The sequence below is a fragment of the Labeo rohita genome, chromosome 20 (assembly GCF_022985175.1).
Source record: "Labeo rohita strain BAU-BD-2019 chromosome 20, IGBB_LRoh.1.0, whole genome shotgun sequence".
NCBI classification, from domain to species: Eukaryota; Metazoa; Chordata; class Actinopteri; order Cypriniformes; family Cyprinidae; genus Labeo; species Labeo rohita.
In genome coordinates, this window is record NC_066888.1 from 27,434,288 (window position 1) to 27,460,055 (window position 25,768).

The 25,768-nt window shown below is 35.1% G+C and overlaps 1 protein-coding gene across 1 annotated transcript in view; it reads left to right on the forward strand.

Moving 5' to 3' along the window:
• The window catches only part of afdna (afadin, adherens junction formation factor a), a 134,888-nt gene that overhangs the window by 36,441 nt on the left and 72,679 nt on the right, over positions 1–25,768 (forward strand). Inside the window, 4 exon segments of the mRNA XM_051092171.1 lie at positions 16,606–16,801; positions 19,009–19,121; positions 24,752–24,912; positions 25,117–25,277. Coding sequence (XP_050948128.1) covers positions 16,606–16,801; positions 19,009–19,121; positions 24,752–24,912; positions 25,117–25,277 — 631 coding nt within the window.

A 25,768-nucleotide genomic window follows, 5' to 3' on the forward strand; every position in this document is an offset into this window, starting at 1 on the left:
TGCTGTTTTAGCAAAAATACAGACTTTTTGTGTACTTCTGGGTATTTTTACAGTAAAACCTTCCCTAGAAATGACAGTAATAGTAATATTTATATTATTTAAAATAGAAAAAAGAAGACATGTTTAAAAACAGCTAATCACTAATCAACTAGTTGAGTAGTAACCCACTGTGATCTGCTTAACCCTCTTTAGCAGTCAATAGATGCTTTTCGGAAATCTGAATTGCTGTATTAAGATTTGAAAGTCATTTTAAGCAACTTTTGACATCTGAAGTGGGACAAATGAGAGGGAAGATGTACTGCAGTACTTGTCTCACGCTTGCAGAATCCTTTTAAAACCGGAAATAAAAAAGCCAAAGACCCAAATGCATGGATTCACTCATCGGACCCGTAGGGTGGCGCCTGGAACCCGCAGGATGTGGCCATTCTGCGAACTTTCATCCATGTTTCCTGTGCTCTTTGTGTAGTCACACATGAGAAATGAGTTTGGCTTCGTTCTCACCTCTCAGTCATGACTCTGTGCCCCTCGTTGAATTCAAGCTCCTAGCTTGGGCACAAGATCAGGGCTGCTCTCTAGTATCCCAGCATGCACCAGGTCTTTTGTTTTTCTCCCCATGCCATTTATCCTGCGTGACTGTGCTAACCAGCACATAGCTGAATGCTGTCTCCAAGGAGGAATAGCTGTGCGGATAGGCCTGACTAACTCACTCTGGCCCACATTCCTGTCGTTAAATCAGTGTCCTTTAAGTTTCTAATTACCCTGCTTTATTTCTATGGTTAAGAGTGACCCTTGACAAACCACTCCCAAACTGTCGACTGCGTGTATTGGGAAAGGAATGCGTAAGAGTTAGATTTACAACTATTTCTCCCTCTCTCGCTCTCCGCATCTCGTTCCCCGCCCCCCTCTCTTTCTTTCCCTCACTTTTGGGACAGACCGAAACCACTCTCTATCTCGTTGAGGATTCGGGGAGGGGTTGACTCACGCAGGGGGGATTTGGCTAGAACGCAACAAGTGTTCGGCATGAAAGAGGCTCATTGTTCCTCTCCGTGGAGAGACTGTCCCTAGGTCAGCAGCCGTCAGCACTCAGCCCATCACACTGGAACGACTGTAAGCCTACCAGACAGGCTCCAAATCACCCCACTGATAACAGCTGCTGGGTCCCCGCTGTAAATCAGGGCCCCGGCGCACCGACTAATGGTAGTCGCGGTCCTCGTGGGCGTACGTATTGAATGTCCTCCACTGACGCTGGGTTTTGTTGAACACTTGTGCTGACAGAGCATGTTTTTGTAGTCAAATTTAAGCAAGTTGAAAATGCAATGAATGTTTCCGGTCATTTTCTCTGAAAGGAGTTGATAACAGTGACAAATTAAATAGATGGGTGGAAAAAGAGTCTGAACTTATCATTTTGGGGTTGAGTTGTTTTTGCTTTTGAAATGATTTGTGGACAAGATTTTGGGAAATGTTTGCATGATCTGTCAACTTCTGACCGAATTTGGGATGAGACTGCCTGATTAAATTACTACCAGAATTGCTAGTGAACCGAAAATATATAGACAAAAAAAATGGTGACATTTTAATTGTTGCTTCTCTGATGGCATGTTTTGACTTGTAAAGTCAACAATATACAATATCTATCTTTTCACACTGAGGACAACTGAGAGACTCACATGCAACTATTACAGAAGTTTCAAACGCTCACTGATGCTCCAGAAGGAAACGTGATGCATTAACAGCCGGAGGGTGTAAACATTTGAACAGAATAAAGATGTGTACATTTTTCTTATTCCTAAATATCATGTTTCTTTCATTTAGTACTGCCCTTCAGAAGATACTTGCATGTTTCTCAGAAGACAAAAAAAATTACATTTACCCTGATCTTTAAATTCAAAACGTTTTCAGCCCTGGCACTTAATAGATGATTTTACCTTCTGGAGCATCAGTGAGTGAACCTTCTGTAATAGTTGCATATGAGTCCCTCAGTGTGAAAAGTTGGATCTCAAAATTGGAAAGGGTTCAAATACACAAAAATGCTGAAAAACCAAAGAATTTGTGGGACCTGAAGGATTATTCTGAAGAACAGTGGGTTTAACTGTTCAGGACAAACAAGGGACTCATGAATAACTATCACTTAAAAACAAAAACAGCTGTGGATCATTCAGGTAACAGCACAGTATTAAGAATCAAGTGTATTTAAACTTTTGAACAGGGTCATTTTTATAAATTCAACTATTATTTTCTCTTATGGACTCTATGTAAATGTCTTTTATGTGAAATATCTTATTCTGGTCAGTAATAAATAAAAAAATAACATGCATTTTGTATGATCCCACTTATTTTTGTAAAATAATTAACATTTTGCAGATTCTGCAAGGTGTATATAAAGTTTTGACCTCAAATGTATCTTCTAAACATATTGTTTAGCTTGTAAACAATGCCATGTATCGTTACATTTACCTTAGGAAATGCATTCAATGTCCATAAACTTGCCAAGAAGCATGTATACTGTATATAATTTTTTTTTGGTTTAAAAAAATGAAATGAAACTATAAATGAAAACTATAATTTTGGTTTCAGTGTTTTAATTAATATTATTAAAAACTGAATAATTTGTGGTTTGCTTGAAGGAAAGTGCTTGAAACATAAAAGTTTCAACTGAAAAACAGTTGAATTAGAGGTTTTCTTTTGATGAAGTATAATGAAGACCAATGTTTTTTTTTTCTTTGTAGTGGTATGCACTGATGCAACATGCACAGTGATTTGTTTTGATTATTGCCTAGACGGTTTCTATATCAGAATCTGTGTCTTTTTCCCCTTAGTGTGACAGAAAAAGTAAACCTACTTATTTAGCCCATCTCTGCTTTTCCACTGTAGGAAGAGCATCTGTTCCTGTACATTCACTTCATCCTCGCATTGCATTTGCCATTAAATTGCAGGCTTTGTGTGAGGTGTTTGGGCACATGTTTTATATAATCTGGGTCAAAGGTCACGTCAGATCAGTTAGTGATTGATATTGTACACATTTGCCACATCTACCTGTTTTTCTCAAGTCCTGCTTCTTGCCTTGTGGTTGGCATTTATAACACATGCCGTGCATGTGTTCACATTTAATGGGTGTGTTGTGGTAAAAATAATTGGTATTAATGATTTAATTTTAGGATTACACTTTGCACAGTTAAAGCACAGTTTATGTAATCATGACAGTTAACAAAACGGTGCATGTTGTTCAGCTCTGGTGTGTATTCATGTTTAATGTCCGTGGGTTTGTGTCCAGATCCTGCTGAACGGAGTTAATGCTATGCAAGCACTGTGTTTGTATCGAACACGAGGGCACAAGGCCATTATTGGATTCCTGTCATGGAACGGGGGGATGCCCTGTTTTCAAAAAATTATATTTGGTAGTGAATGTCTGCTGATAGATGCATCTCTTATTGAGCACTTAAGACCTTACTACTTTACCGCTTTTGCGGCAAATTAAAATCCGTCTGTGGACCGTTCCTAAACTTTTTTTTTTTTTTTACAGTTTGCGTTTTGTTGTACCTTCGTCTCTGATTTTACCATGTAACCATGGGGGAAGGGCGCGGTCAACCGTGCATTATTAACGCAGTTAGCTCTTCATTCTCACACGCGTCCTCGAGCTTTTAAACCGAACCGCGAGGAACTCCCGGGCCGCGAGGGCCAGACCACGAGGAACGTCTAATCCTGCTACGCAAACAAGCTGCTAATCAGATTTAACAAGGCTGTGTTTGGCTCACGGCCACTCCCTTCTCCAACAGCTAGACCTGGATAAGGTGAAGGGGAAAAAATACAGCGTCCCAATTGGCTGAACAGGCCTGCAGCTCTGATCTGATTGGCAGAGCGGGCCTGGGCCTCATCTGCATGAAGTGTTTTCGTACTAGTCATGTGGTTGTACCAAATCCTTTGTTAATAAAAAAAGCTAAATGCTCAGTCATGTTGCATTCTGTGGCTAGAACATAAAATTGAGGGCGGAAAAAGTCCTAAGCAGTATGTAGGTGCAAGTCTGTGTTCTTTCAGAGCTTGGAGTGACAGATTGAGACCCAGATGTGTTATGCTGTCACAAGGAAGTGTGATATTGGTCTTTCAAGCAGCTGAGTTTTTAGCCCGGGGTAATGGTGATGCAGTGTGCGAAGTCACACGTGTGCACATGCATGCAGTGTTTTATACACAGAGGAACAGGTGGTCTCTGGTGTGCTATCAGGACATGGGGCTGCTATTGAGTCAGGCTGATTTGATAGATTAAGAGATTTACTTTTTTAGAGATTATCCAAATTAATTGGTTAGTTAGTCTTGACGTTTTCACGTCCTGAGGAAACAAAACTAATTACCACTTATTTGGATTGACCAGTGCACAAAACAAGCTTCATCTTGCGCAGAATTAGATTTTGTCACGTATCGGTGCTCCTGGATATCAAGAGTGAGAATTCAGTTAGGAATTACATCATGTCTGTTGCAGTTTTCCTTCTCGTTTTATTTTATTTTATTTTTTATTATTATTTTTTTTAAATTTTAGAAGTCAAATAAAAGTAAAATAAAATATTATTTAAAATAATATAATATAAATAATATTATTTTAAGTTTCTGTAGATATGTCTATACAAAACCCCAACTATAGGCTAGTTTGCCAAATAGATTTTAGTTTATAATGTTGATAATGATTGATTATTAGTTATTTGTAATATCATATATTTATGTTTCTAACTGTTGATTTATTATTTATTAATGATTTCAGATAATCACTATATTCTACAGAAGCTCGTCTACGCCACTGAATAAAAAATAAAAAACTTTTATCTCACAATTCAGACTTTTTCTAACAATTGCGAGCCTATATCTTGTAATTCAGGGAATTCCACGATTTTAAAAACTCGCAATTCTTTTTTTCTCAGAATTGCGTGATACAAACTTGTATTTCTGATTTTTTTTTTTTTTTTTTTCAGCATTGAAAAATAAAGCCAGAATTGCGCAAGATATAGTCTCAATTGTCTTTTTTTCCTCAAAATTGCAAGTTTGTATCTCGTAATTGTGACAGCTTTATCAGAGTTGCGAGATTAAATCAATAAACTCGCAATTCTGAGTCTTTTTTCCCCCTCAAAATTGGACTTTAACTTGCAATTGTGTGTTTATATCTCACATATATCTCACATATATTCTAAGTTTTTCTCACAATTTTGACTTTATTTCTTGCAATTGTGAGTTTATATCACATGATTTTGAGGGGAAAAAAAGTCAGAATTGTGATTTCCCAATTCTGACGTAATGACTCGCAATTGTAAGTTTATATTTTGCATTTCTGATTTTATTTCTCAGAATTGCAGGATAATATCTCACAATTCTGACTTTATAACATGCAATTGTGAGTTTATATGCCTTTTATGAAAAGTCGCAATTACCTTTTACATTTTTTGATTCAGTGGCGGAAACATTCTGATTTGGATGATATTAGCAGATATGATCATATCTATCTATCTATCTGTCTATCTATCTATATATAATATAATATAATATAATATAATATAATTATTTTTTTTTTTTTATTAAGTTATATTATGTTATATTATAATTTCTTAATTTGGCCAAGTTAGAAAAAAAACCACTTATGTACAAGAATAAAATTACCAAATTGGTCCACTTATCCAACCCTAACATTTGTTTGCGTGAATAAAAACAAGAACATGAGACCCCATGGAAGATTGGTCATGTGACTGGTGTGTGTTGAAGCGTGTAAGGAGGCACATACACACTCCTGCTGACAGGAGCTCAGACAGCGTCAGGATTAGTCTTCCCTCCTGAACGCCGTTCAAAACGGATACCGGTCCAATCAGCAGGAGTCTGTTCAGCCAGCCTGTTTATGAATTCTTCTCCCACTACTGCTGTGAATGAAATTAAGTGGAAAAAATTGCTGTAGTTTTCTTAAAAACCTAATAATCAGGTATATGTACATATCTACATACACCTATGTATGCATATATGTGTATATCTATGTGTGTATGTATATTATTCTTTAGGCTGAGATTGCATGCTTTCCAAAAGTGTTAAATCACTAAAGTTCTCTGGTGTCTTTCAGTTGGCTTTCCTCCTCAGGATGGTGATATAAGAGGTGTTTTTATCAGCGGCTAGATGTTCTGTGAGCGTCCCATCCGCTGCAGGGGGTTAACAGCATCTTCACCACGAGCTCCTGGCCAGATCTGCCAGCTGCCAGCAGGGCAAACCGTGAGGATGCTCAAATATGTTTCTATTCTGGGATGCAAGCAGGCTGTTTATAGCTGGACATGGTCTATTTCCATCAGAAATTCACAGTCCTCCCCGGACCGAGTGGAGAGTCTCGTGTAGCTCAGCGTTTTACATTAAGCTGCTTGGACGTATAAAGAATTGATGGAGCTTGTAAAGTGTGAGGTTTAAAAAAACTCAAGAAAGGTTGATGCTTTTATAGCATCTGTAATTGAGGCTCAAGAACATTAATCACTAGGTGATTTAAACAAGCATCTTGGTTGCTTTTAGCATCGTGACTTATTTACACTGCATCTGATATAGCTTTTTTCTTGAATACTCTTACTTAAGTGTCATGTTGTTGTGTACAGGGATATTAGTATGTGTTTATGTCTTCATGAATATTCATGTATGGCAAAAAGAGGAACTTTCTGGTTCTACAACTGCTGTGTCTGCAATTTAGCTTTGTTTTCTCCGTTTTGTCTGGCAGAAGCTTTCGTACTGTAGTACCATGGTAGCTTCAATTACTGATAGGTTATGATTGACTAAGAAACAATAATATGGACAATAGTATAAATATACACTACCAGTCAAAAGTTTTTGAACAGTATGTTTTTTAAGTGTTTTTTAAAGAATCTCTTCTGCTTACCAAGCCTGCATTTATTTGATCAAAAATACAGCAAAATCAGTAATATTGTGAAATATTTTTACTGTTTAAAATAAGTTTTCTATTTGAATATATTTTAAAATTTAAAATTTATTCCTGTGATCAAAGCTAAATTTTCAGCAACATTACTCCAGAAATCATTCTAATTTGCTGATTTGCAGTTTGAGAAACATTTTCTTTATTATTATAAATTGATCAAAAGTGACGATAAAGACATTTCTAATGTTACAAAAGATTTCTATTTCAGATAAATGCTATTCTGAACTTTCTATGCATCAAGGAAACCTGAAAAAATCTACTTTTATTGTTTTCAAGAATAATAATAATAATAATAATAATAATAATAATAATAATAATAATAATAATAACAGTAATAATAATAATAATAATAATAATAATTTTTTAAAGCAGCAAATCAGAATATTAGAATGATTTCTGAAGAAGAATGAGACTAGAGTAATGATGATAAAAATTCAGGTTTGAAATCACTGGAATGAATTACATTTTTAAATATATTAAAATAGAAAAAACGTTATTTTAAATAGTAAAAATATTTCACATATTTGCTGTTTTAGCTGTACTTTGGATCAAATAAATGCAGGCTTGTTGAACAGAAGAGACCTCTTTAAAAATATTACAGATCTACTGTTCAAAAACTTTTGACTGGTAGTGTATACACTGACTATTTATGCTTTGAGACATGAAAATATTTTAATCTATAATGGATGGAAACTTAAATGTAAATAAGAATTTTTAAGTAGATGATAATTTGAATTATTAGGTGATTCGGACCAATACGATAATAAGAAAAAACATTTTTCCCGCTCCAAATGCACATCAGTGGACAACAGTCTTTCCAATAGTTAATAGTTCTTATAATAATAATAATTATTTATTAATCATTTTTTCATTATCAACTTTAATTACTAGTCAATCATTATCTTTAAATTCTTTCTTTAGAAACCACAAATCTAGGGTTTTAGAGCTGTGTATAAAGGAAGTTCACTCAGAGTTTAGTGGTAATCAGGACAGTCCCACAGGCTCAGGGCTTTGGAGAGCGATAAGCAGTGTTGGTTAAAACATGAAAGTCACACAAGTCTTTCCACTCTCCGTGACCCGACTTCACATACCAACTGCCCCGACCTCTCTTGTCTCCCCTCTGCTCCCACGCACACTTTCTCTGGTCATTTTTAATACATGGTTGTTCTGAAAGCAGCATCTTTCTGTTTCCTGCTCTCAACTCTGTCACATTCACTTACAGCTCCTCAGAGAACCAAACAGTGCTGGTTCGGTCACATGCGGTCACCTCAGCTTCCATATTTAGATTTGCTGTTTATGAAGTTCATGCTTGATTATAAGTTTAAACGTTTTTATTTTAATTTTTTTTTTTCAATTCTTTTAGTTTATTTTTTTATTTAATATGAAATTATATATTTAATTTCATTAAAATGTATGTTTTTTATATTTTAGATTACTGTTATTATTATTATTATTATTATTATTATTATAATATTACTAAGTTTTGTTGAACTAACTTGGATGTTTGAAGCTAATATCAGGGCTTTTTCCTTATGCCAGATTACAGGCTGAGCAGTTATTCATTTTATTCCTCCACATTTACTTTCGGTTTTGCAAATTGACAATAAAATTGTAGTTTTAGTATGAACATCAACTCTTTGCTTCCCTAATAGTTTGTTGGCTCAGCTGCTGGTTATTTCTTTCATATCCTTGAAAGAAGTTGTAACTTTGCTGGTGTATTTTCCATTATAAATGTCCTTTTTGGGTCGTCTGTGCACAGCGTCTGTTTTAAAAAGCACAGTGGCGATTAACCTACTTTTAAACCTGTGATTATAGATCTGTCGCTCAGGGCTGTGGTCCTGTGGCGTTTATCTTCCTATGATGTCACATGTTTTGCATTTCCACACGCTTACCTCATCCGTGGCTCATTGTTTGTCTGACAGCTCTGTCACAGACTCGTGAATAAACCCTCACCCGGATCTCTGGAGTAAACTGGTTACTACATCTACGATGCTGAATAAAGCATTGTGTGTGTGAATCATTTAACACTATAGCAAAAACAGTGGTGTAATAGATTTATAGATAGAAAGAAATGACTAATCGGGAGATAAATGTGGGTGGAGATGTTACTGATAAACTAAACTGAGGTTTCTTTGTCGGTATCTCTTTTTGTTTGCCTAGTAAGTGATTGATTAAACGGCAGCCATATTTGAATGGAAAAACTAGTTTATGTTCATTATTTTTTTTATTGCAATATTTTATTTTAAACAAAAAAAGTATTTTATATAAAAAAAAATATATATATATATATATATATATATATATATATATATATATATATTTTTTTTAAATAAATAATACAAATAAAATTTAACCAATAAATATATTTAAGCAAAAAAAAAAAAAAAAAGTTTAATGCTTTGATACAGAAGCACATTCACTGTTTTGTCACCCTTTGTCTACTCTTCCAGTGACTTATTACTGTGACAGAGAAAGATTGCCAGCAGTAAAAATGACGTGTATTGAAACTGTCTTTGCTTGAAATGTCATCTCTCAGTATTTGAGATGAGATGGGGTGTGATATGACATTGGGCAGCTCTTTTGCCCTCAGAGAAACAATGACAGAAGTCAAAGAAGGAAGAGGACAAACCTGCTCTGTCTCTTTCTCTGCTGTCCGGTATTTCCTCTTTCTGTTCACTCGTATTGACATTCTTTAGATTATCTCTCTCTCTATCTTTCTCTGTCATCCCAGCATGTGCATTTAAAAGGCTTTAGAATGTTGTTTACATAGTGTTTTGCTGCTTGTCTTATGTAAACTCAGATGTAATTAGATTTTCAACTTCTGCTTTGGTCTGTCCTCAGATGATTTAGGACACCTGACATCATAGCAGTTTCAGCTGCCTCCTTTTAAACTCTAGGTTCGTCTTTTAAAGTCATTAATTTTGAGCCCAGACATTTTCTGTGTAAAAAAAATAAGCAAACGCTTAACTTAATTGTGTGGTGGGAATTTGGCCGGTGTCTCGGCGAGCGAGGTGTCCTGCTGACGTGGGGTTAACGCCGCCCCTCTGAACACACCACTGCATTAATCCAGGTCAGAGACCTGTTGAACACATTGATTTCCCCCGAGATCAGCCTCCGTCAGAGGTGAAAGGTGCTCACGCAGGAATGTGCTTTCGCTGCTTTAACTGCATTTTTAAACCAACTTAATATAACCCGGTGACCTCTCCAGTATTTTACTACGTTTTAATTATCTGAACATTTAAAGGGGCTGTATCCAGCATTTTATTTTTGTCCCTTTGAAGTCTGCTTATAATGTTAGACAAGGTTTCTTGCACCAAAAAAATCATAATTGAGGTTCAGATGATTATTTTTACCCTCACTCCCACTTTTAGAATTGAACAGTTTTTGCTACTGTCCATTTTGTACTTTTATTTGTAAGTAACCACTGTTGTATATCAGAGCAGGACAAGTGATATTTAAATGTTTCCATGTTAATTTGTTCATAGTTAAGTCTTATGTATATTACAGCATGACTGCATATTCAAATACTTATTTAAGGATGTAGTAATTAAAAAAGACATTACTAACCAAACGTTTTTGAAGATTTTTAATGTTTATTTAAAGATGTCTCTTCTGCTCACCAAGCCTGCATTTATTAGATCCAAAGTACAGCAAAAACAGTAAAATTCTGAATTTTTTTTCTCTTTAAAATAACTGTTTTCTATTTGAATATATTTTAAAACGTAATTTATTCCTGTCATCAAACCTACATTTTCAGCATCATTACGCCAGTCTTCAATGTCACATGATTCTTTTGAAATCATTCTAATATGCTGATTTGCTGTTCAAGAAACATTTACTACTATTATTATTATTGTTGTTATTATTAAAGATCCAAAGATCAGCATATATCTGAAATAAAAAGCTTTTGTAACATACACTATACCATTCAAAAGCTTGAAGTCCATATAATTTTTATGGAAAGAAATTATATTTATATTTATGTTATATATTATATAGTTCATTACATAATATTATATTATTGTTAATAAAGACATTTATAATGTTGCAAAAGATTTATATTACAGATAAATGCTGTTCTAATGAACTTTCTGTTCATCAAAGAAACCTGGACAAATTCTACTCAGCTGTTTTCAACAACAACAACTACAACAACAATAATAATAATAATAATAATAATAATTATAATAAATGTTATTTGAGCAGAAAATAAAAAAATCAGCTTTTAAAATCGCAGGAATAAGTTACATTTTAAAATGTATTCAAATAGATAACAATTTTTTTTTCCATGTCATATCAATGTTGTGACACTTAAGTGAATTTAGACATTGCAGCATTATAATGCACATTATTAAATATGGACAATTATGCTTTTGAAATGAACATTTAATGAAGTTAAATGACAAGTCTCAAATGAGGAGGAGCTGCTTTTCCAGAATTAGTTAAAGAGATAATGGAAGATTATGGTGAAGTAAGTGATAGATGACTGCTAAAGTAGTCTAAAACCTGAAAAAAGGGAGAATTAAGCATCCACATTAAAAGGGGTACTTCACCCAAAAATGAAACTTCAGTCATTATTACTCAAAACCCATAAGACCTTCGTTCATCTTCAAACACAAATTAAGATATTTTTGATGAAATCTGAGAGCTTTCTGACCCTGCAATGCAAGTTCAAGGCCTAGAAAGGTAGTAAGGACATCGATTAAAATAATCCATGTGACATCTGTGGTTCAACCGTAATGTCATAAAGCTATGAGAATACTTGAGTTAGTTTAAAGTATAGTTAAACTGATTACTACGGCATCCAACCGAGGCCTGCTGGTGTCTTACAAGTGATTGGTTCTTGTTTCTTATTATAGAGATTGATAGGCAGGAGGTTGTTTGCACATCGGTGAGGCTGACTGTCAAGAACAGAGCTGGCCTATTAGTATGCTAATTGCTTTCGGGCAGAGATGAATGCTGACCTCGTGGTCTAAAGGGTCATTGTTGTATATAGACGTTGCAGATGGACGCAGGCTGAAGTTGTTGACTCAGTCCTATCTTAACTGTCTGAACTGTCGGTTTGCTACATGGAAATGTTTAGTCATAGGCAGTGTGTGGCGAGCAGATTAGCTTGTTTGCATTCTCCACTATTGTTTCGTACCGATGACAGCCTTTCTTCTTTATAGCCTGTTGGCGAAGGCAAGCATCACTATTGTTATTGCTTATACATGGGGATTTCAACAAGACGTATTGCATAGCACAAGCAATGCCAAAATAGTGTTTTTGATTCCCAGGGAATGCATATCTTAAATGAAGCCGCTTTTTGTTTGGCATATCAAATGTAAATGAAACAAGTTAGCAACCACCCAGAACGTCATAGCAGCCAAATAGCAATGCATATCACTCCGAATTTTGAATTCGAAAATGCAAAAGTCATGTTCTGTTGTCACTTAAAGTCGCTTTTGGGAAGATAAATGCTTTAAAATGCTTTGTGTGGTGTGAATTGGGAGGTGGCCACAGTCCCATGTGTTTCCAGTTATTCTGGGTGTGATCGTCAGGTCGGGTCGCCACAAGCTTGACCGAAATTCTACACTGACATGTTTTATTATGCTCTTTCTCCACTTTGAAATAAAGCTATGAGCTCATAAGCTTGTCCTTGTCAAACTGTCTGATGATTTGCATGAAAGCTGTAATAAACTGTCGTCGCCCCCTGCTGGTAGGATTTCAACGTTCTTTAAGGACATGGGCATTTTTGTGCAATGTGAATGTTTTTTGACACTGTGAATGAAAGGATCTTTCAATGCATAAAGTGTACTGTTTATCAAATGTGCACTTCTGGAAAACGGGAATGTGAGATTTGAGCCTGGACCAGGGTTATTATAGTAAAACTATTTAAAAAAAAATTGTTACCTGAAACAAAATAAACATTAACTGAAATACAGTTAAAAAAAATAATTTAATTTCTGCTAGTTGCTCAAGCAATATCACTCCATTTCTTTTAGTCTAACTTGATGTAATAACTTTTAAACTAAAATAAATATTAATGAAAACTACACAGACAATAGCTAATAATAATAATAATGACAAAACACACACACACACACACACAGAAAAAAACTTTGAATGCTATTGAAAAAAGAAAATGCAAATGGTATTTAATAATTCATATTATTTTAGATAGTTTCCAGTGCAACATTTCATTTATTATAACTGGATATAATAAAAAATACCTAAAACTAAGTCTGGAATAAAAATAAGTAAAAATAAAATACAACAAAACAAAAAAATAAAATAAAATATATAAAATAAAATAAAATAAAAAAATAACTTGATTAAACTAAAATAACTAAAACTAAGCCTGGAATAACAATGAATAAAAACGACATAAAATAAAATATAAAGTAGTATATATTATAAAATAAAAAATTAAAATAAGATATTAAAACAATATAAAATATAAAATAAAATATAAAAAATAAAGTAAAATATACAATATAAAAATAATATATATATATATAAAAAAAAAAACTAATAAAGATGACAAACAAATTACTAAAAACATAATTAAAATAAAAATGGAAAAAAATATTAATAATTCAAAAGTATTATAGTATTTTAGTGATGCTGTTTATCAAATGTGCACTTCCGGAATACTGTACTGTGAGAATTGAGCCTGAACCAGGCTTATTATAGTAAAACTAAAACCATAAAAACTTTTTTCGTTACCTGAAATAAAATAAATTTTAACTGGAAAAAAAAAAATCAATTTACTTAATTTCTGTTAGTTGCTCAAACAGTATTACTCAATTTCTGTTAGTTTAACTTAATGTGATAACTTTTAAACTGAAAGAAAGATTAATGAAAACTATACAGACAATAGCTAATGAAAATGACATAAACACACAAGAAAATGCATTTGGTATTTAGTGTTGATTACTTTTACTTTAGCTAGTTTCCAATGCAACATTTCTCATTTTTATTTATTATAACTTAACTTAACAGAACTAAAATAACTAAAACTAAGACTGGAATAAAAATGAGTAAAAACTAACACCCACAAATAAAATAAAATAAAATATGAATATAAATAATAAAATAAAATAAAATGAAACACAGCAACATTGCTAAAAACATAATTAAAATAAAAATGTAGAAATGAAAAACAGAATAATTCAAAATATTAATAAAAAGTAGTATAGTATTTGAGTAATGAAAAAACAAACAAAAAAAAAAACTGGCCTAAACTGGAGTATAACCACCACTGAGCGATCCAGCCTCCCTGAATGGATTTTTGGGAATTTTTCAAATTCCACCATATTTCTCCAGTTGCTCCGCACATGTTTTTTCCATATGCCGAAAGCGGTGACAGTTGACATATTTATGGTCCTCAGCAGACGAGCGTGATAATATCAGCCTGGATGGAAGGTTTGACTTGGCTACGGAATTCCTGAAATTCAAACGGATAAGAGATGAAAGACCGCATACCGCCTCATAACTGATTTATGAGCTCCACGGCGCAGTCCAGGAGATCAGTCCGTGCGCGCATCCCTCGGTACGCGTGGTGATAAAGCTGGGATGAGTTTTCTCCAGCAGGGTTTAGAGTTGCAAGGTCAAAGGTGGGACGGCGGGGGGCAAACAGTCAGCCGTAGCGCTCATATGTCTCCTTTTCATCAGCAAACCCTCTTACGGGCTTCAAAGACATTCTTGAGTGAAGCCGAAGAGTACGTCCTGTCTTCCTGTGTCTGTGCACGCTAGATAATTGAACTACATGAAGTCTAGCACAATCCGGCATGCTAAACTGATAGTTCTGGCTATAAAATCTCATTAATGCACCAGAAATTGGTGGAAAATTATTCGGGATTTATTAAGACACGAGTATTTTATTTTATTATATTTTATTTTGATTGATTTATTGATTTTAATTTAATTTAATTTTTTTTTTTTTTTTTTATTTGTGACCCTGGACCACAAAACCAGTCATAAGTAGCATGGGTATATTTGTAGCCAAAAATACACTGTATGGGTCAAAATTATTTTTCTTTTATGCCAAAAATCATGTAAAGATCATGTTCCATGAAGATATTTTGTAAATTTTCTACCGTACATTTATCAGAACTTTTGGTTAGTAATATGCATTGCTAAGAATTTCATGGACAATTTTAAAGACAATTTTTCTCAATAACAAACTGTACAACAATGGAAAGCTTATTTATTCAGCTTTCAGATTATGTATAAATCTAATTTTCCAAAAATTGACCCTTATGACTGGTTTGGTTTTGTTGTCCAGGGTCACATTTTGATCTGATTTTTATTTTATTTTATTTTATTTATTTATTTATTTTCTTTTTTTGAGCTGATATTTTATTATTATTCTTATTTTGATCAAGTTTTTTTATTTTGATTTATTTCATTTTATTTTGATCTGATTTATTTTGTTTTATATTATTTTAATTTATTTTTTATTTTGTTTTGATTTATTTGGTTGTTTTATTTTATTTTAATCTGATTTCTTTTCTTTTTTTTAATTTTATTTTGATCTGATTTGCTCTGTTTTGTTTTGTTTTACCTAGCAATGGCCATAACTCTGGTAAATTCACTGTAATGGGAGTTGATTATTATTTTTTTTATTAGGCCTTTTGTTTCAGATAGAATCAAACCAGCTAAAGTTGGTTTATACGCTAAAGCTGACAGGAAATAGTCCTTTGTGTTTTGAGGAAACACATGGTGACTCTCCTGACACTCATTGTTCTGGTTGCCATGGTGTTTGTTCTCTTGATGTTTGAAGTCACACCTCTTGCACACACACACACTCACATTTCAGGAATTAAAAGCCCAAAATGTTTTCCCTTATCTGTGTTTTGTGTATTTATTATGCTCAGAAATGAGCCATTATTTCCTTTGTTTCCCTTTACTACAATACTCACTGGTGGCTGTTAGAAATTAAGGCACTTTTTCTTTAAAGCAGCTATTACAGCAGCACAGATTGGGAAAAGTGCTATAAAAATAACAATGCAGTCTTACATTTATCTTCTTTTCTTATTTTAAAATGTCCTGATAATTTACTCACTTCCATGTCAGGGAAACAATCTGTCATTTTCTAAAAATAAAAATGAAATATAGGAGCCTCATCATGACCCTGAGGGTCCAGATATCTCATATTTAAGACTGTGTAGCACACAGTGTGGTGTGGTCGGGTGTGTCCGGAAATACTATAGTGTGAATGAGTTGTGTATCAGTGGTGTGCTGTTACAGCTCATCAAGATGAGTATAAAACGCTCTTGATGCTCACATTGCTGTGGTATAATCAGGCAATATCAGTGAATGCTGATACGCCTGCTTCTCTATTGTACAAACACAAAGGTTTCTTCAAGCACGTCTTCACTGTTATCCTAAGGCTGCTGTCCTCTCGTCCCAGATACATCCTGCTCGGCCAGCTCAAATATCAGCCTCCGCTGCAGGTTACGAGTTTAATGTTGCCACACAGAGCTGCTCGTTTTTTCACACAACAGAGATGGTACAGATGTAGCCTCCTGCTAGATTAAATCGCAAACCGCAGATGGGGAAGAGATGAACTTTTGCGGCAGACCCAATGTGAATCTAAATGATGTAGATGCTGTTTAAAAGTGCATACACTTGTGAAAATTGGTTTGAAATTGCGTGCACTGATTGTTGTATTCTTTTTATTCTTTCAGGACTTGGAGTTCCATGGCGTGATGCGCTTTTACTTCCAGGACCGGGTGGCGGGGAACTTTGCCACAAAGTGTATCCGAGTGTCCAGTACGGCGACCACGCAGGATGTGATCGAGACGCTGGCGGAAAAGTTCAGACCGGATATGAGGATGCTGTCTTCTCCCAAATACTCCCTCTATGAGGTCCACGTCAGTGGCGGTGAGTTATAGGAACAAAAAAAAAAAATAATCGAAATGCCATTTTGTTTTTATTGTTAATAGTTTTTTTTTTAGTTAATAGTTTAACAGTTTTAAAGTTTGGGGTTGATAAGTTAGGGTTATTTTTTTTTTTTTTTTTTTTTTTGATGCTTTTGAAAGAAGTCTTATGTTGAGTCAAGGCTGCATTTATTTGATCAAAAATACAGTAAAAACTGTAATATCATGAAATTTTATTACATCTTAAAATAACTGTTTTATATTTTGATTACATTTTAAAAAGTAATTTATTTCTGTGATGCAAAGCTGAATTCATTAATGCAGTCTTCAGTGTCACGTGATCCTTCAGAAATCATTTTAATATGCTGATTTGCTGTTTTTATTATTATCAGTGTTTCTTTTTTTTAAAAGAAAAGTGTTTATTTGAAAATAATGATTTCTTTACTGTCTTTACTGTCACTTTTGATTAATTTAGTGCTTCCTTGCTGAATAAAAGTATTAATTTCTTTGATATGAACCTGTTGAACGGTAGTGTATAATATGCAAATGCATACACATTCAAAAGTTTGGGATCAGTAAGAATTTATTTATTTATTTTATTTTTTTAAAGAAGTCTCTTATGCTAACCAAGGCTGCATTTAGTTGATCAAAAATACATGAAAATCTGTAATGTTGTGAAATATTATTGCTATTTAAATTTTATTAGACTTTATCTTAATATACTTTAAATTATATTTTATTTCTGTGATGCAAAGCTGAATTTTTAGCATCATTACTAGTCTTAAGTGTCACATGAACCTTCAGAAATCATTCTAATATGCCGATTTATTATCAATGTTGGAAACAGTTGTGCTGCATAATATTATAACCTGTGATGCTTTTTTTTAGTATTCTTTAATAAATAAAATAAAAAAAATGTCTGTACTTTGATTACTTTTTATCCATTTAATACATCCTTGGAGAATAAAAGTGGGTTTTTTTTTTCAACAAAAAAATAAGAAAATTGTTAGAAAAGATTTCTACTTCAAGAGTTATGTTGTTTTTAAATTTGTATTCATCAAAGAGTCTTGAAAAAATTATCACAAGTTCCAAAAAAAATTATGCTGCACAGTTGTTTCCAACATTGATAATAAATCAGCATATTAGAATGATTTCCGAAGGATCATGTAACACTGAAGACTGGAGGGACGACCAAAAAAAAATTCAGTATTGCAAAACAGAAATAAATTATATTTTAAAGTGTATTAAAATAGAAAGCTATTATTTAAAATTTTCACAGTATTACTGTTTACTAAATTTACTTTTTCTGTATTTTGATCAAATAAATGCAACCTTGATGAGCATAAGAAACAAACAAAAAAAAAACATTAAAAATCTTACTGATCCCAAACTTTTAAACAGCAGTGTAAATGCTGACACTTTTAGCAACACAGCTTAATCTCAGGTTGTTGCATTTGGCAAAAGTCAAAATGCAGTTCACAATTCAAAATTGCATGTAGCTGCATACTTCCAGAGTGTGTTTCTGGCCCTAATGTTTTAGTTTATCTGGTTGCATTTGATTTCTCTTCCTTTCATTTTCTAGAAAACATTCTCATGTCTTTTGCATATACAATATGTCAGGAAAGCCTCTGTCTAGTCATTGTTAGTGAGAAAGCAGTGTTTAGAAGACGATTTTCAAGAGGCTGTATTGAGGTTTAGTCTGTTTGATATTTTACCAAACATGTGAAAGTTTTTAAAACCTTTTTTGAGTAAATATCACATTGAATTACATGCAGTAATTTAGAAGAGATTAGGATTGTGAAAATTTTTAATGTTTTTGTTTCATGAACGAGACCTTATTTGGGTTATAGCTAGGGCTGCACGATTAATCGCACGATGTCGTGAGGCGCGTTTAGTCAATGAAGCCGGTACTTTGATTAGTAGTAAAGCTCCATCATGTGCGTTCAGCTGAAGCGAATTCGATTTTGCTCGCGATTTGGCGTAGCTTGTCAGTGCTTTACGGCTCTGTGTATTACTTGCTCTGTGTACTGAACGCACGTGATGGAGCTTTACTACTAATCAAAGTACTGGCTTCATTGACTAAACGCGCCTCACGACATCGTGCGATTAATCGTGCAGCCCTAGTTATAGCCTTATTTTTGTTTAAGTCTACTCTAATTAAAGTCCATAGAGAGGTGATTTTCTGACTGGCATAATCTTTCTCTGTGACAGAAGAGAGGAAACTGGACTTGGATGAGAAACCACTGGTTGTACAATTGAACTGGAACAAAGACGACAGAGAGGGCCGCTTCGTTCTCAAGAACGAGAATGACATCATTCCCAAGGTGAGACCGAGACCAGACCAAAAGTTAGAAAACAAACCCAACTTGCTTTTTACAGAGCCTGATTCTGTGGTTTATTCTGCTTGAATGCAGAAGCTATAGTTTTACGATGATTCACCGAGGGTGTCTGTGTTTGTTCCTGTTGAGTTTTCTGCTCTTGGTTATGTTGGAACAGCTTTTTTAGTCCCCTGCTGTTCAGACGGGCCCTGAAACCATCTTCTCCGCAAGCCGGCCCATTGCACGTCAGTTAAAAACCCTCTCAGGACATACAAACACACAGGCATCAGCAAACACTTCATTTCCTCACTTAAGTGGAGCAGATCAATTTTTTTTTTTCGTTTTACTCCGTCTGTCTCTCTCTCTGTCTCTCTTTCTCGCTCTCTCTCCACTTCAGTGGCTCTTAGTGTTGTGTGCAGCAAGGCTCCCCAAAGAGACATAAAATCAGAGCTAGGAGTGTCTGAGTCTGCAGGAATGTGTGTTTTAGTGTGTGGGCGGTAGGTCCCAACAATTTTCTGCATTTTAGGCCGTTTTCACAGTTGTTTCGAATGCTCGGCCCAAACCAAAGTTCAATTCCACCTTCCGAACCGCAATGTTTCAGTCATCAACGAAAGTACTAGTGGCAGCTGTTTACCACTATAACTTTGTAACATCTCAGGATGAAAAGATGCTAGCGTCACTGTTTTATTCATGTTTTTGTCACATTAGATTTGCCACAAAACTTCACACACACAGAACAGCACTTTCATCTATCTACTGCAAGATATAGTGCAGGAGATGTGAAGAACGAAAGCTGAAAATTATTTGAAAATGAAATACTGTGAGAATGCATTTTGAATACATTTCACCTTATTTTTAATGTAAGATCAGATGCAGCCATTTGCAACTTGAATGCACAATGCTTCTGCGTTCATTCGCTTCCAATTATTTAAGCTGCACAAAAACAGTCAATTATTAGGGGTTCAAGAGCGTAGCGCTGAAACCTTATTATAATTGTTAGAATGGTCACAGATCATAAGTCATAGAGACTTAAAACTTGGAGGGATGTTAGTACTCACAGCCTACAACGTGACCAAGGCTCGCCCTAATTGGCCTGACAAGGGCACTACAGCGATCAAAAGTACGGAAATGTTTAGAATTCCTAAACTGTCAGTCGCAGGCTCAGATTTGATTGTGAGCCTTGCAAATTTTTCTCAAAAAATATTTTTGCAAACTAGTTCTAGGTTTTGGGGTTCCCAATTGGAACCAAACCAGTGCAGAAAGATTCTCTGGAAAGTGAATATCAGTAATTATCAAAAAAAGTTGGAACTTTTGACTCACCGTCGCAAAGGGGCGCCAAAACTTTCGAACGGGGCAGGCCACTTTTAGTAAAATGCTTTTAACTCCTGAATGGAATGAGATATCTTCGCCAAACTCAGAACGCTTTTGTAAAAACTCAATCTGAGGTCAAAGGGAAAAAAAAAATCGCAGAGCTTGGCCACTTGGTGGCGCTATAAGAGGGAAAAACCATAAAAATGGCTATAATTGTGCAACCGTTTGTCCTATAAACATGAAAATCGGTGTGCATGGTCTTGGTCCAAAGTGCCACAAGAGCCTACAAGAACAATTGCGTATCTCAAAAAAGATGACCACCATTGGCCAACGACATTTGAGCACCTGTGAGACAAGGTAAATAGAGGCCGATCAGAACAAAACTTGGTGGGCTTATTTGACTAACGGCCCCAAAAGTCTGGGTATTGCATTTTTCAAGGGGCGTAACTGATTGTACGTTGCACAGTTTTTCACACATACACACAAAATTCGTACTGTATGATATAACTCCTCATTCTGGACATCTTTGCCTCTAGAACCACTGCTGTCAATTAAATTGTTTGTTAAATGATTGAGAAGATGTAAAAAACCTACTTTTGCAAACTAGTCCTAGGTTTTTCACTCAATCTGGAAAAAAACACTGCAGTACAATTCTCTTGTCTCTCTAGACCAGGAGTGCCCAACCCTGTTTCTGGAGATCGACCTTCCTGCAGAGTTTAGTTCCAACCCTAATCAAACACACCTGTCTGTAATTATCAAGTGCTCCTTCAGATCCTAATTAGCTGGTTCAGGTGTGTTTGAAATCTGCAGGAAAGTCGATCTCCAGGACCTGGGTTGAGTACCCCTGCTCTGGACTAACAATTATCAAAAAAAAAAAAAAAAAAGTTGAAATTCACCCTTTGAAAAGCTATAATGGGATCGTTTAAAAAAAAAAAAAGGGACCTGTCCAAATTTACCCCAAATCCTGTAAAATCTAAAGGAAAACTCAAAACTTCACGAAACCTGCTGAGCACATGCAGTGATTCTAAACAAGCTTGCAAAGTTTTAAGGGGGCTGCACCAGAGCTAACACTATAACAGTCATAAACGTTAAAAAACATTGTATTTCTATGGTAAATTACCTGGATATGCCAAAAATGCATTTTTAATCATTTATTTAAGTGGGTACATCCTTGCTAAATAATATGTAATGTCTTTTTTCCTTATTCTTAAGTGCCTTAAGCGCTTGAACCCCAGTAATCGCTGCTTGCAGCTGTATTGCTGCTTGAAATTGGTAACTGTTTTTCGTTATCATAGTCTTTAAATGTGTTATCCAAATCATAAACATGCTGGTTTGTAACACTAAGGGGTTTTACCATTCACTTCATCAGAAGTCTTACACATTCACAGACAATTGCTTACTTCTGCTTTGCAAAAAAGGTTCATAATTTAGGACAGATTGCTTTTTTTTTATATCAACTGAGAACTGAAAACGTCCTAAAAATCTGCTGTTTAGTTGCTCTCCAACCATTTGATGATGTGGAGTTGAAGTGGTGTTGTGACATCTGTCTGGCCGCTCTCTTGTAGAGTAACTTGTCCAACATGCTTGAATTTGAACTCTGCAATCCTTGCTATGGCTATTACTCTTCTCTCATAACGCAATATTTTGAAATCCCCCTGCAAATTTTTGGAGTGTTTCCTATGATGTATTGCAAAATCACAGCTGTGTTAAGAGCTGAAGTCAACAGAAACACATTGTTCCATATAATTTTGCCTTAAGCTTTCACCCCCTTTATCTATAATAGTAAATAATGCAATTAATTTTTAAAAATAATTTAGATAAATATTGAATAAAAATGTGCTAATCTTAAAAAATGGTTAAATATCAGTATAATAATAATGCAATTAATTATTTAAAATAGTTAAATAGATAAATACTAAAACATTCAAAATGAAAAATATTGTTAACAGTATAAAATTAAATAATTAAAAATATAATGTTTAATACACAGTTCTTTTAAAAATAATTTTAATATTTTAATAATTAGTTATTCTAATAATTATAAGAATGATAATAGTTCAAATAGAACTGTTAATATATACATAACCTAAAGGCACACCTCTAATTGAAACTGAAAGCATTATCAAAATATAGCTGCAAGCAGCAATTGCGGGGCCAAGCACAAAAGAGGCAGAATGAGGAGTTAAGCACGGCAAGGAGCAGCAGACCGACTACAACAGTGAGTAACTTAAGCCATTTTAGGATAATATCAGTTGAAATGGCTGAAAAATCATAAATACAACCAATCGTAATAAAATTTAATGGCTTATCACTTTTGACCAACAGGTGGTGCTGTTTTAAAATTGATGTGACGTGTTCTGTGTGAAATGACAATGACACACACAAAGTTTGCCATCATTATGTCAAAGCTTTGCAGAGATACAGCCTCAAATGTAGTTTGGCATCTTTCCACCAAATTTGTTGATGCGCTAAACGAAAACGGTTTCGTATATCGAAACGAAATTCATAACTTTTTGCCAGCATAGTCTGAAGATGATCTGAGTCAAATTTGGTGAAGATCGGACTAACAGTTTGGGAGGAGTTCGAAAAAGTAGGTTTTGTACATTAATCAAAATGGCGGACAGGAAGTTTGGCCAATTTCGGCATAATGGGTATCAATGTTCTCGACTTGACCCAAGGAATCTATTGGCATCAGTTTCATTCCAATAGGCTAATGTAAACAGAAGTTATTAGCATTTTTGTAAATTTCATTATTAATGTTTAGTGAATGGCGTATTACTTCTGACCCATAGGTGGCACTGTTACCAAATTGATGTGGCTTGGTCAGAGTGTGGTGACAATAGCACATACAAAATTTGGTGTCAATATGTCAAAGCTTTGCAGAGATACAGACTCGGATGCAATTTGGCATCTTTCCAGTAAATTCGTTGATGCGCTAAACGAAAACGGTTTCGTGTATCGACACAAAATCCATAACTTTTTGTCAGCATGGTCTGAAGATGATCTGAGTCAAATTTGGTGAAAATTGGACTAACGGTCTAGGAGGAGTTTGAAAAAGTAGGTTTTCAACATGAATCAAAATGGAGGACAGGAAGTTCAGCCAAAATTGGCAAAATTGGTATCGGTGTTCTCAGCATGACCAAAGGAATCTATCAAAATCAGTTTCATTTCAATAGGCTAATGTACGCAAAAGTTATTAGCAATTTTTGAAATTTCGTTGTAACGTTTGACCACAAGGTGGCGCTGGCCCCAAAATTTTTATGTACATTCAGGGCATGGTGCCGAACATTTTTGTAATTAATGTCGAAACGATACGCTAATCGGTTCTCAAGATACAGCATTTTAAAGCTAGATTCAAAATGGCCGACACCCAAAATGGCTGACATGGGAAAATTGGATATGGTTCGACTCGGTATGACACACCGAATCTAAAGAGACCAGTTTTGTGATTTTTGGACAAATCATTCAGACGTTATAAAGAAAAATAGCCATTTTTCGTATCTTCTGACCACTAGGGGGCACTGCACCGAAACACTGCAGGTAGGCTCAGGTCATGCTTGTTATAACACACACCAAGTTTGGTGTCAATATGCCAAACTGTTGCGGAGATATAGCCTCACATTGATTTTTGCTAGCTTTTCGTAGAATTCTTTCGCGTGTTATTCGTGAACAGCTGGAGGAATCGACTTGAATTCCATAACTTTTTGCCAGCATGGTCTGAAGATGATCTGGATCAATTTTTGTGACAATCGGACGAGTTCGAAAAAGTAGGTTTTACGAACAATTGAGAATAGCGAAAAAACTAAACCTTACGATTTTTGAATTTTGGTGTCCATTCGACTCGGCATAAGCCAGGGAATCGGAGGAAAAAAAAAATTTTGTTGTGTGGCTTACGGTTCAAACGTTATTAGCATAAATCTTTTGGAAGTTTGGACAAGTGGTGGCGCTAGAGAGTTTGAGTTAGAGACTCCAAACTTGCTATGGTTAATGTTGGGACTGTTCTTTATCAGTGTGCAAAATTATACAACTTTCCCGCAAGCGGTTCTATGGGCTGCCATAGACTTGCGGCGGAAGAGGAAGAAGAAGGAGAATAATAATAACGCCAACGGATACAATAGGTGCCACCGCACCTCCGGTGCTTGGCCCCTAATTAGATGTTAATATTCAAATTTTGCTATTTTATTTTAAAATAAACATGAAAGGAGATGCTAAGAATTTTTTGAATTAAGTCTGATTTTCTGAGTCATAACCCACTCTACTTGATATCCCACTGCAATTTTTCTCAACATCTTTCTCTTTATTTTTCCTCTTGATCTCTCCAACAGAGAACACTGATAAATGGCCCTGAGAAAGAGAAGGAGGGGGTGATTCAAAACTTCAAAAGAACGCTGTCCAAGAAGGAGAAGAAGAAAGAGAAGAAGAGGGAGAAGGAGGCCTTTTCCAGAATTCCAGATGGAGATGATCACGCGCTGAACCGCGAGGATGGGTGAGGAATATCAACTAATTTGCTTGTATGATAGACATGCACATAAAGGCAATAGTTTATTAAAAGGGATCGTATAAGTGCATCTTTAAAAATGAATCCATTCAGGGTTTTTTATGTCTCTGGTCCTAATTTTCTTGTTTGTCTTTCTGTAGTCTTAACTGACTGACTTGTTTCTATCACTCTTGTTGTCCCTCGTTCTGATAGAGAGAACTCTAGATTGGCTGCAGAGGTGTATAAAGACATGCCAGAGACCAGTTTCACACGGACCATTTCTAACCCAGAGGTGGTGATGAAGAGGAGACGACAGCAGAAGCTGGAAAAGAGGATGCAAGAATTCCGCAGCGGAGACGGTCGACCGGATTCAGGTTTGTACACCACTAATACATCAACATACATCTACAGATCAACTCCTAAGTGATCAGTCCGCAAGAGGCCTTGCTGTTAATTTCACATGCAAAGAGGCTAGCCAATCATGATGGGAGAACATTTGCATATGGAAGTCTTATGACCATATACGGAAACTAAGCTGCAAAAGTAGTTTATACGGAATATTAGCATAACCGTGCAGATTTAGTGTTTGTGTATTTTACGAATCAAATTCTGGACGATAAATAGACTAATTTTATAGCTCTATATGTGTATCTAGAGACTGTTTGGTCCAAAAATGGCGTTTGTTTTCCCGTGTAAAATAGGCTATGATGTCAGCAGTTTGTCTCCATGGGACACTGTAAACTGTGATTTTATAATGAGAGCGCTAAACCAGAGCCCTGGCATCTCCGTTGCACTTGTTGGGACCTTTTGCCAATGAACTACCTACTTTCAAGTGGGAAAGCATTCCAGACCTCAACATAAAACT